Genomic DNA, 13,418 nt, shown 5'->3' with positions numbered 1-13,418 from the left:
TTTGCTGTTCAGCTTGTGTATAATGGGTTTCGCTTATTCTGAGTACTGCCAATTTGTATCTCATCAGCTTAGTTTTTATTTGACTGGTCCTCCCGGTCTTCTACACTGTCCGAAAATCCCACGTACCTATAAAAATGGTTGCTCTGGTTTCTAGAAGAAGCATCGGTCTCGTGACTTCCGAAGAATCGCAACTTTTCAGTAGGAGTCATAATTCATCCTTCAACTCGGATGGCAGAGTTTAATTTGTTTAATCTGGTTGGCGTTTTTTAGCAAGGTTATTTTCTACGGGATTTAGTTGCCGACCTTATGCCCAACCATCCTCCTTTGCCCGAGGCTTGGGACCGGTAGTAACCTTGGAAGAACTACAGGCAGAGTATTTTTACTAACCACTTCTCATTAATTTTACAAATAACAAAATGATTTTATGTTCACATCCAGTTTTAATTCCTACTTCTACCCTTATGTAACTATTTGTAATAATTAACTGCTTATGTAAATTCACTTTAGTTTTAACCTTAATTTTAATGATCTAAACGTTGTGTTGTGGTGTGTGCTACTTATATCGACATAAGTAGTATATGACGTAACTCGTGAACAGAATGTCTAGCAGTAGAGAGACAAGAGGATCGAACAGTAAAGAATAGGAACAGAATGCAATTTGTATGAAAAAGCAAGAACAATAAAGTCTGAGTCATTATGAGACAACTGATGGACATTTTGCAAATTACGTATTTACTATTCGATTGTTAGATTTTATTAACAAGTCCTGTAGTTTGTGTTAAATACATTCGATTGTCCCCACTGGTGTTCTTGTTCACTACAGTGTAAGTAACTGATTAGTGTTTTGTTAAATTGATCCATCACTGTCTAATTGGTATCGACGTTTTATTCACATATATTGGTGTAGGGTCCTGATGAAGAATTAATTAGAAAGAAATATCTATTGGCTCAACTTGTCTCTTGAATGTCTCAGTGGGAATATTTAATGAATTAATGCTAATGTTTTATTTATTTCCTTTTAGTAATTAATGCAGCGAGATTATTCTATGATGGTCAGTGAGAATTTATACTCAATTATTATTTAAGCAAAAGTTCATCTGACCTGAATACTTTGAAAAACATTCTCACACATAAAAAATACATAGACACATAAATCAGTGCACACACTGAATCTCGGTTGTTAGAACTAAATCAGTAACACGAACAAGACAGGTGTTATACTGATTTATACCTAGTAATCAATAAATAAGAGAACCTTACTTTCGAAGAAAGCCTTTCTCTCTCTAGAGAGCTCAATAATAATATTCCTATTTGTAACGTTGAGTGAAATCCTTTCAGATATCAGAATAAGTAACAGTTTCTTGAGAATAGCGATATTTGATCATGTTTATTCAAGTAATTATTAGATCACAAATTAAAAGGTCTATCCTCCAAAACAGCAGTTAGTTTGATGTGAGTCGGTAATCAGATAAACATACAAATAGATAATCACTATCTAAATTTTTCTAGCAAAAGCCAATGATGATATCAATTGAGAAAAGAGTATATCATGCATACGTTGTAGTAATAATGTTTAATACTAATAAATTTTATGAAAACACCCAGTCACACAACGCTATATAAGTGTTTTTGTCATCGTAACTTATTTGCATGGTATAATAATCTTAGTTGCGTATCAATACTTCATTCATTATGCATAAAACTTTATTTATATAGGAGATTGATATTATTGCTAACAGATTTTCAGAAGTTATTAAACAAACATTTTAGTTGATTTTAACGTTGAAAATTTAAAATAATTATGATCTATAGGTTAGGCGTTCGCGCACGAGACTGAAGGACCTGGATTCTAATCCTGCGGGAGGGATCGTGGATGCGCAGTGCTGAAGAATCTGGTTTGTTTTCTGTTACAGAAGTTTGTTGCTGATAGTGTTTGCCCAACAGGTCTGAAGTATCTTTCTCAGACACTTGTTTACAAATGCTTTTACCTTCTTGATGATGGTTGTAGTATTTTTCCAAGTTTCACTTCCATCCAATACAACTTTTTTATCATTTTTATTAAAAAGTCTGACATTGATGATGTGTGACAGTTGTTTTGAGTGCTTGACTTCCTTCAATTATACTATAGTGTCCAAGAAGGTTTCATAAGTCTCTTCTGTCCACGCTGATAAAGTCACATAAGTTTTATCAAAGCATTCTTATTAATTAATCGAGCTTTTGAATGTTTCATCATATTATATAAACTGATAGACGTTGTATAAAAGTCCTACAGGCATATATAAATTGATACATCCAGACAAACTTGATGTATTAAAATACATTTTATCATTAATATTAGTATTTTAAATACAAAATGTTTAATTATTCAATTCACATTAAACTGTTGTCAATCCTGTCATATTTTAATTAAATGGTTTACGATACGTGCTGAAAATGTCATACACATAAAATGATAAAAGTCTAATGCATATGGCTCTTCATTAAATCGATTTTAAACCTGGTAAATTGTCAGGAGACAACAGTTACCTCACGATTACTGACATACTTTATTGATGGTTAGGAAATAGCACAAAAAATAGATTTGAGGCTTCGTGTCAAACGCTTTCTAATAACAAATGGTTTAAGAATGTGTAATACTGGCTTTTCCGACTACTGTTAAAATTAATTATTTTTGGAGAAAATAATCTCGGTGAATTGTGGTTAAAGTTGTTCATGTTTACTAAAGGAGAAATGCTCATTCAGAAGTTTATTTAATAGTGGAAAGAACGAAGGGAAAAGAAAGATACATTTCTTTTCAATAAGTTGTATGATTTATAATAATAATTAAATGATACTGACCGATACATAATTTACATGTGATTATTAAAATAATGCCATAATAGCATTGGATGCGTACTGCTGAGGAGTCCCATACTAGGACGAGACAGCCATCCAATGCTTTCACGTTTTCCATGGTTGTCTAACTACAATCGACTAATGAATTCAAATATTAAATTGCTATAATTGTAATATGATGTTTGTCAGACTGAATAGTACTTCATAAGAGAATAAGGAAAATATTTTGGTAGATATTAGATTAATAATAGTTAAGTGTGGTTATAAAGGCTAATATTGAAGATTAAGTAATGACTCACAAGTTTTATAAAAAGTTAGGTGAATTAAATTATTTTTTATAACTTCGGTATGACCGTTCTTGATCACAGAGTTAAAGAGATGTAGTGCAGACTTATTTGAGACAACAAAAGTTTGGTTTCTAAATATGGATTCCAATAGCTTCAACAATACGCAAATGACGAATGTATGAATTTGATGGAATATGAAGGATAAAGTTTTATTTAAGGTAATTGTATTTTCAATTGAGACCAGCAATAAAACTGTTAATCTCGCTTTTAATTATCATTTGCTTAACCAGGTGGGATGATGTTCGTCGATATAATTGTAGAACTGTTTGATTGTACCCCATATATAACAGGGTCCACAAGGTCAGTTAGATTGGTAAATGCAAGGGGTTAAAGAGACCTGATGAACTCTATCCAAACGACCGAAATATTTTCATACATTCAGTAGTTTTAATCAACCAGATAAAATGTAGCTCTCGTACATGACATTTAAAACTGACTAATAAAATTAGTGTACACGATGTATTTTACTACGATTTGTTTAATTTGTTTTACGAAAATATTTAATCACAACACATAACCACTTTCATTAAAATCGAGAACCGATCAAGTTAGAAAAGGGACTAAAAATCTAGAAGTACTGAATTTCCATTCCGTACTAACATAGGACTCTTCAGAAGTGTCCCTTGATGGCTCCGCAAAAGACAATGAAACCCGGAAAATTCCGTCTCGAGAGCCAAAGCTTAGCCGGAATTCAACAATGTCAATACATTGAAGTTAGACTCTTAAACCAGTATCCACTGGTTTAATGGTCTGGATGTTAGGCGTCAGGACCCGATACTAAAAGTAAGTTGTCCCACCACATCTTGCATGGCCATGGATGCACACTGCTGAGGAGTCCTATACTAATGACAAAAAGAATGCCATGAAGAACTTTCAGATTTTCATTGGTTATTTAACTCTGATTTGTCCATGATTTCAATGAAATTCAACAATCTCCACAACCTTATATTGACGTTATGACTTATTAACTTTAACTTGTAAATTGAATTATATTAAACAGTCATGTTTAATTAAAAGTCTAATTCGTTTTTTAACAAATTTCCCTACATAATAAATGCGCTACATGTATTCCAGTTATTAACTAGAAACCGTTTTTATTAGGTCACTTTGGTTAATTTGTATTTTCCAGTAAAATTGACTGGACAACAACTAAATGATACTAAGTAATCTGTATTCCCTTTCGTATCAAAACTCAATTGATGATATATTCATACCGTAATTGACGAATATAATGTTTTTATTGAACTATATCGAAATTCACTTATCCAGTATTAGATCCTTTCAAAATGCTGTTATTAATAATAATGATAATGCGCTTTCAGATTCAAGACACTAACACAAATGCAAAATGAAACATGTTGGGTTTTCGTCTACTTTTCCCTTTATCTTCAACTAAGTTTAATGACTTGTTAATCATAAGAAATTCTTCAATCCACCATTTAAACTATATAAAAGAAAAAAATAAATAACGATAAAAATAGGTCATTCTGTTATGTAACTTGGAGAACACAGTAGATTACAAAACTTTTCAAGATTTTTCTTTTTTTTTTGTTTTTTGCTTTTGTCATTTATACTAACGGAGATAAATAAACAAAATTACCATACAAATGATCATAGAATCTGAAAGAAATTAAAGAAACAATCTCGAGAATGATGTATCAATTGTTTGTTGAGCTTAGGAGAATGTAAAGGATAATTCAAATAAGTTTATCAGGGAAAATCTAGGCTTTGTGTGGCTATATATATATATATAATGTCACTCTAGCTTATCTCTTTGCTTATCTAACCTTAAGTCTGCCACCCAATCAGTCAGTTTATAGTAATTATTTCTAACCAATAAGAAATTAGGAGGGATTATGCAAATTATAGGGAATACTTTATATTCTTATATTCTATTCGATTGTTTCAAAATTATACAAAGAGATAGTTTTATATTAAAATAAAACTTGATTTATTGTCTGGGATATTTTTTCTATGTTGAACATTATTTAGTGATGTTAATGAAACAATAAAAGTTTTAGAGAAGATCATTTTCTAAGAAAGAAAAAAGAAATGAGTCATCAACACTCTGAAAAATCTGTGAAGAATGAAGTATTTACTTGTAAGTTATTCTATTGAGCATACTTATCATGAAATATTATTCAATTGTGTTATAATGGTTTGAACTCCGTTCTATTATAGATTGTATCTTCAATGAAAGCAATGTATAATCATGATATGTTAGTGATTAATAGTGATGTATTCACTTACTCACATAACGATAAACTGGCTTACTTAAATTTAAATTTAATAAGATATAGGATAGTTGAAGACAAAATTATGAAAATTGCATGTTCAATATATGTGAATCATCAAACTGACCATCGCTGAGTATTTCATTTCAAATACTATCTTTCATGTGAGGTTGCGATACAGTGCCATGCTGATTGATGATATATGTGGTCAGCTATAGATGAGTAAAATGAAATCCTTAGTGAAAAATATACTGTTATACGTAGTACTAATCCACTAGGTGAACTTAACAATGTTCGAAAATGGTGGATATTGTAGCTTTATCAAACAATAGCTTGATATATTCAATTATATATGTTGAATATTGAAATAAACTGTTCAGTTTGTCACAATAGTTGTATAATAATAGTTTTTCAATTATATTACATATTTTTCAAGTATTAAGTGGTTAGTATATCATATATATGTTAAAGCAACCTATTTATTTTTTAGAAATGATTTCAATATACCTTACTACTTCAAACTAAGGCTTATGGTAACAGCTTGTTTCTTAGTTCTTTCTGCATAGTTCAATTAATCTAGTTCACCAAAGTATTTCGATTTATTCAGAACTCGGTCTTCACTCCATTGATATACATATTAATTGAAAAGAAATGTACAAAGTGATGTACCTTCTATTCTTTATTTAAACAATCTACTATAATTCACATAGCATGGGTTATATGATTTAAAGAATCCTTTCAACTGACAATTACTATGAAACGATTCGTAAAGAATTTTTCAAGAAACAAATGATTGTGATTGTTTTTGATTATTTGATTGTCAACACATTTCTTTTAATTTAGTTAGTATTCTGATCATACTTAATGTTTATGATCTTAATGCCTAAAGTTCCAACCATTATTAAAATGTGTAACTGTAATAGTGAGATAAGTGAGTCGAGGTCAGTTGTATTGTTCATGAGTTCTGATTTCAATTCACAGTTCCCTTTTAATTAACTACGAGAACATTAAAGTATATTATGTATTTTTCATTGATAATAATTTATGTCAATCAAATTTATCAAACAAATATTGTCTTGAAATAGGACAGTTATATCCTGAGTAGTAGTCAAGTATTTTGCAATGCAAAAGTTATGTTTAGTTAGTAGTATGACAAAAAAACAGTAATTCTTTTTTAAGATAAGTCATTGAAATAACTTGGTTTATTGATAAAATTTACGCAACATGATCATTTGAACATTTCACTAGTTAATATGTTTTAACAGCATATGATTTGACACAATCAATGTAAAGGTATACTAATTGAAGAGGTTTAAATTGCTGAGTTACTATTTACTTGGCTAATTATGAAAATTATTGTTTATTTGAATCTTCTCATTGATGTTGAGGACTGCAATTGATAAGTTTTTTGTTGGCATGTATGCATTCTGTACGGATAGCCTCAATATAGCCTTAAATCACAAGCATGGAGACTAGTAGTGTGACGTAACGCGCTTCATAGATTCCACCACTAATCACTATCCATCTTTGCTCATAATGCTTGTAAATGCGACCCAAAACGCACAGTATGCATATATACCAATAAGAGGCTGATCAATTGCAGTGCTAAACATCACTGGGAAGTTACAAATAAAACAATACCAAGTGAATATAAACTTCACCCCATTCCACAAACAAGTGGCTATCAGGACACAGTAGCTAAGTGGATAACGCGATGAAGTTTGAAGCGAACGCAACTGCGTTAGAGTCTCTGAGTGATCATCAACTTCGTAATACAAGTACGTCCAGCCGAAAAGTCTGGAATAGGATGAATCGCACGTCCTGGATTCCAATGGTAGTCACCATCTATCTATTTTGAATTTTGTACTGTTTTCTTTTGAAAACGAATCGTTACTTAATTACAGTTACATACAATTTTTCAATGACATTTATTCATTGAGCTGTTAAAAAATGGTGTCGTTTAATTCCAGTGAATTTACCACAGTTACTGCAAACTTATAAACTCCAGTCATTATAGATTCGTTAAAATTGATTGTTGAAACACACGAAAACTAATCTAAAACAGTTATTCAATTAATTCTAATTTTCAAAAGTTTTCAGTTTCCCTCTCCATCTCTTTCTCTCTCTTTCTCTCTGTTCACACTGAACTTGTTTTTAAACAAACAAAAAAATGTTTCATTTACGTGAATAAAAAGCACATTGTTATTTGTGAAAATGTATTTATCCATAATTGTTACATGCAATTATTTCTTGTTATTATCTATTTCGGTCGAATATCCATAATTCATTAATATAGTTTGCCCAGGCAATTCTAGTTTATCACAATAAATGAAAAATTGAATTATTATTATTATTATTGAGTTATCGGAACGAGATGATTTTACTCATGATTTATGAATCCCATTTATGTTGATTCGTTGATGTTTATTCAACGATAAAATAATTATTCGACAAAAAAAAACAAAAAAAGAGAAAAAAAAGAAAAAAGAGAATAATCAAATATTTCTTGTTTCTATGAAAGTTTGTAATAAAAAATTATTCGAAGTATATAATAATTCATTGTTTAATTCATTTATTTACTTAATTTCATATCGCCCGGTAACATTTCATCTTTGTTCCTTATTATTAATAATAACAATAGTAATTATTATTATTACTATTATTATTGGTAGTAGTATTAGTATCAGTATTGTTATTATTATATTCATATAGTTTATTTCATTCATATAGAAATAATTACAGTCATGATTAGTTGTGTTATACCAAGCGTTTAAAAATCTATTCCATCGGTAAGTCTAATGATTATTAGTATTAATAGCAGGAGTTGTATTATTGAAACAATATTCTAACAAATAAGACAATTAAATGTATGTTGTTGTTCTTGTTTATTTTTATCATAATAACTGAACTAAATTAATGCAATATGCTTTTTAATATATTTCTCCCTAATTATTACCTCCAAGAATAAGTTTGCTCTTTATTTTTTTCCAAGTAATTTGACCAAAGTATATATTCATGAGAGCATCTTTATTTGTTTTATCCATGGTATCGAAATGAGCAACTGATATAAACATTTCACATGAGATAAATTCAGAAATTCTGTTTACGTTTTACAATATTTTGATTTGATTCCATAAAGTCATTACAGTATAAATTGTTTTGTGTGCCACTGCACGTTATACCACTATTGTAATGAACAAAGACTTGGTGGGAATGGTCAATTTGATGTTCAGTACAAAATTACGGAGTTCTTTCGTAGAATGTGAAAAACTATACATCGAATACTTTATTTTCAAATCTTCTATCTTAAAAGGAATGCAAACATAATCATCCTTGAGACACTTTAGGCAAATTTTCAATGTATAGATCACCAGCACCTGCAATGATATGTTTACCCGACTTCTCCGAAGTTATCTAAACCATAGGATAACTTTTGTCAAGACGGTTTCAGTCTTCAACAAGCTTCGGCGAATAAGTAAGGGTTTGATATTGGGCTGTAACGCGGACTACAAGACTGACACTAAATGTTATTTGCTTGAAAGTACGAGCCTGTCTGAATATTGTAATGGTGCCAGTTTTGACAATGAACTGGTCTACTCCCACTAATCCACAGGTGTCTCCATATGGAAAATCTTTAGTCACTTCTACGTAACGACTCATAATTATAATTCGTTGGATGGAACTTGCGTAAAGGTCTTCCTTCCACCCTGGAATTTAGTGTTGATAAAAAATTTATTGTTCAAAACAAAATTACAGAGTTATTTCGCAATATATGAGAAACCATGCATTACATAACTCATTTGCGAATCTTCTATCAATTGTCTCTCACTTTATCGTTCCTTCATTTCTATTACAATTACTCTCTGTTTACATTCTCGTTCTTTATAATTCAATCTTCTCAACCTTCTCCTGTCAGGCATTCCACATCTGATTTGTGTTACCCACAACTTATATCTTTCAACTTAAATGGAATACAACACACTATGACTGTGCACAAACAGATAAAACGTTTGTTTCATTCTTGTCTAGTTAATGTTTTATATTATCAATAAATGCTTACTAACCAAATTCTCAGTTAATTTTAATGCCACTATACTAACTATTACTGTTTTTCAATTTGATTCGATGATCATCATCGACTATAATAATAATAATAATAGTTTTGTTTGTTCGTTTTTATCTAGATAGATTTATCAGTAGAAAGACGGTTATCGCTAGACTGCTTCTTTGTTAACGATTTAGTTTCAAATTCTTTTATATCATTAAGTGTTATCAAGTTTTTTTTGATTTTTAATTTATGGAAACTAATTGAATTTTATTGCATCAATTAAAACAGAAAACTTTTATCTTTGTTAGATTTTTCCCTCTTACTTTTATATTTAAAATGCTCTAAGCTACATTTAATTCAATCTTCATTTAGTTAGAACTTCCATAAACGTAAATGATAATGAGTTTATCTTTTATATAAAGAGATGAAAAGAGAGAGAGAGTGGTTGATAACAATGTTATTTGATAGCAGAACAGTATTTAGGTACAGTGTACCGTTTATGTTGTTTTTCTGAGAAAATACTTCAACCTCTTAATCTAACCTTGATTGACTGATATAGTTGGGATAAAAATCAATTATGTAGTAATAATATTATTAACAGTATTTCCTTGGTAACTGTTATGAACCATACATGAATAATTACTGCAATAATCACATAGCTTTTCCAAAACATACTTGGTTAATGTATGATTATAAATCATTTTAGATCCTTTTAAATGAATCCAATTCACCTGTGTTGTATAAGTCTTATGAAGAAATTAACTCAAATAAACTAACTGACTATTTTTGACTATTTAGTACAGAAGTACATTTCTTCAGACTACGTGGAATGCTTAGTCTGTTGATTTATGCATTACAAATATGTGTATCCATAAAAATAATCTAACAAGGACAGATGTTTACTTCCTTCTGTGAATGAATATTGTATTACCTAAAAAAAAGCGTGATTTTTCCAAATGTTTAACCCACCATATTATCTAGCATGATCATCCAAAAGTGAATGTAAACAGATCATTAATTCCAATGCTGAGTATCTGATTTGTTTCAATCATCTGTTTCATCTAGAATGTTCACTCAATAAAATGTGTTCTGTCCATTATTTGTCAGTTAATTCTCATTGGCACAACCCTAACTAATCTAATATGTTGTTAGATTTATACATAGAAAACAGTGATGATAAAGTAAAGGCTTGGTGCTTTGGTCACTATGGTAATGTATGCTTGGAGTAATATGTAAATAAACATTCAGGACGTTATCATGTTTTATGGTGCCAGATAGTAAATTATTTAGTTTTTTACTAAAACTTACTTACATAATGATTGTTTAAAGATCTATAAGACCTATATCTTGACTATATTTACGAAGAGGTTTCAATTTATTTTACAGTTTAGTATCACGTAAATTTGTATTTAAATCTTAGAATTCATTCTCTTATTAGTTTGGTTACACAGTAATGGTGTCTATTTATGATTAAAATGTTCAAATTAAACAAACGTCCCATGTATAAATAATAATTAAACTAGACGTTTCATTGTTAGACTTTAAAACTGTTTCGTTATTTATGACTTAACTATGCCAAAAATAGTGCCTAATTGTCATTATAACCTCTCTGATAATAATCATCTGCTCACTAGTGACTGACTTCAAGAGATACTCCTGGAGTTCTAGTGAGAAGCAATGGCCAGTGGAGTTCAACCAGGTCTGTTGTGAGATATCAACTCACTGAAGACAATGGTGACGGTGGCGCAATTTCGTGAATTGGTTGAAGTTAAACATTAACACCGTTGGATGCCGACCGGCTCAGTAGTCTAATGGTTTATCGCTCGCGCGAAAGACTGACAGGTCCTAGGTTCGAGTCTCACGGGGTGCAGGATCGTGGATGCGCACTGCTGAGTGTTATGCCTCAAAGGGACTGCCGATTATATGACAGTGACTTATCGATCGGATCAAGGATTCAGAGACTCAATAGCCTATTCTGGTCCGTTGTCCCCAACTCTGCTAACTCGATCAAGAAGTCTGGGTAAGGTGTAGAAAGTGTATTCTACAGACAACAGCAGATAACAAGTCAGGCAGGCAGATCAGATCAAGCATACAAGTCAAGCGTATTTATACAAATATTTACAATCGATATTGTCATGGAAGATTTTTGAACATTAATCAACAATTGACTGCTATTTGAACATTTAATCGATAGTTCATCAATTGACCTATTTGCGCCTTTAATCGATAGTTCATGAATTGACCCCAATAAAAATATCTAACATTTAATCGATTCGATGATCGATAAGATAAAATTTAAAAATATGAGTTTGGGGATCTATCGTCCCCAACACTCCTCCCCCTTTAATAGCGGGCTTTCCTGGGGTCAACCTGCATCCTGACTGTTGCTCGCCGTTCTCGGATAGGCCACCGTCTGTGACGTGTTTCAGCTTGTTGTTGAGGTTTTTCTTTTGGTGGGTTTGCCGGTAAGTTGAATGTGTCTAGCAGGATGTCAAGAGGAATACTTGATTCTGTTGATGGGCAGTCTGGTGCTAACCGTTTGCGTAACTGATTCCGATGGCGTTGCCACCTGTCGCTGCCTACCTCAACTTCGTACATGACTCGACCAATTCTTCTGACCACTCGCGCTTCTGTCCATGGACTATGGGTCGGTCTGTAATCACGGGCAAACACCGGACATCCCACTTCGTACGTGGATCGCTTTTCAAACTTTGTCCGTACTGGTGTCGGTGCATTACTTGGATGCATCAGACTGTGGATCGTTTTCAGTCTTCTTCCCATTAGGATCTCTGCTGGGGACTTTCGCTCCGGCAACATCTCATTTGGTGTTGTTCGATACACGTATAAGAAATTTTGCAATGCGTCTGCTGGCGTCCCCTCCCCTTTTGTTTTAGCCAAGGCTCTTTTGAACGTATCCACAAACCTTTCTGCTTGCCCATTCGACTGCGGGTGGTATGGTGGCGAGCGTAAGTGCTTTATGGCTAGTCGTTGACAGAATGACTGGAATTGGCTTGAGGTAAACTGTGAACCGTTATCAGATACAATGGCATCTGGTATACCATTTCGGGAGAAAATTTCTGTGAGGATCTGTATTGTTTTAGTTGTCGTTGGCGGTATGATAGGGTTGATTTCAGGCCATTTCGAAAGGGCGTCGACTACAACTAGATACATGGTTCCGTTAATCGGGCCTGCAAAGTCGACGTGTATTCTGGACCAAGGATGATCAGGTTGTGGCCATGAAACTGGTGGAACTTTGGCGTTCATTTTTGCCGCTTGCTGACACCGCATACATTTCCCAACCAATTCTGTTATATGTTGATCCATTAGCGGCCAATACGCATGACTCCTGGCTATGGATTTCATTCGTCTAACCCCCGGATGACCAAGGTGGAACTGTTTCAGCACTTTTGCACGAAGGGATTCTGGCACAACCACTCTCTCTCCGAACATCAAGCAGTCGTTCACAATGCATAGAGAATCCCGCCGCTGATACAGCTGTTTTATATCACCATCAAACTTCTTAGTCGGCCAACCGTTGGTGACATAGCTCATAGTCATCCTGATGATGGGGTCGCTCTTAGAAGCATTTTGTATGTCCACTGCAGATACCGGCAAAGTTCGTATTGCGGTCGTCAGATAACATTCGGCGTGGTCTTCCGCTAGCAGAGATGCGATTACCGTGTTTTCCTCAGCCGCCAACTGGTCACTAATGAGCCGTGATAAGGCATCCGCCTGACCGAATTGTTGAGTGCGTCGGTACTGGATTTCGAAATCATACCCCAAGAGTGCTAAAGCCCATCTCTGAAGGCGATTTGCTGAATGAGCTGGAATGCCAGATTTCGACCCGAATATTGCGAGTAAAGGCTTGTGATCTGTGAGAAGCGTGAATCTCCGACCGTACAGGAACTTGTGGAAACGGCGCACAGCAAACACAAGTGCAAGCGCTTCTTTTTC

At 32.8% G+C, this 13,418-nt stretch overlaps 1 protein-coding gene across 1 annotated transcript in view; it reads left to right on the top strand.

Annotated features, from left to right (window-relative positions):
• Positions 1-5,099: 5,099 nt before the first annotated feature.
• The window catches only part of MS3_00002914 (uncharacterized protein), a 58,464-nt gene continuing 50,145 nt past the window's right edge, over positions 5,100-13,418 (top strand). The window contains exon 1 of the mRNA XM_051210569.1: positions 5,100-5,283. Coding sequence (XP_051070576.1) covers positions 5,235-5,283 — 49 coding nt within the window. The 5' untranslated portion in view covers positions 5,100-5,234. The remainder of the gene's footprint in view (positions 5,284-13,418) is intronic.

The sequence above is a fragment of the Schistosoma haematobium genome, chromosome ZW, assembly GCF_000699445.3.
Source record: "Schistosoma haematobium chromosome ZW, whole genome shotgun sequence".
Lineage (NCBI taxonomy): Eukaryota > Metazoa > Platyhelminthes > Trematoda > Strigeidida > Schistosomatidae > Schistosoma > Schistosoma haematobium.
The sequence above is the reverse complement of the archived record's forward strand: the minus strand, read 5'-3'. Positions and strand labels throughout refer to the sequence as shown.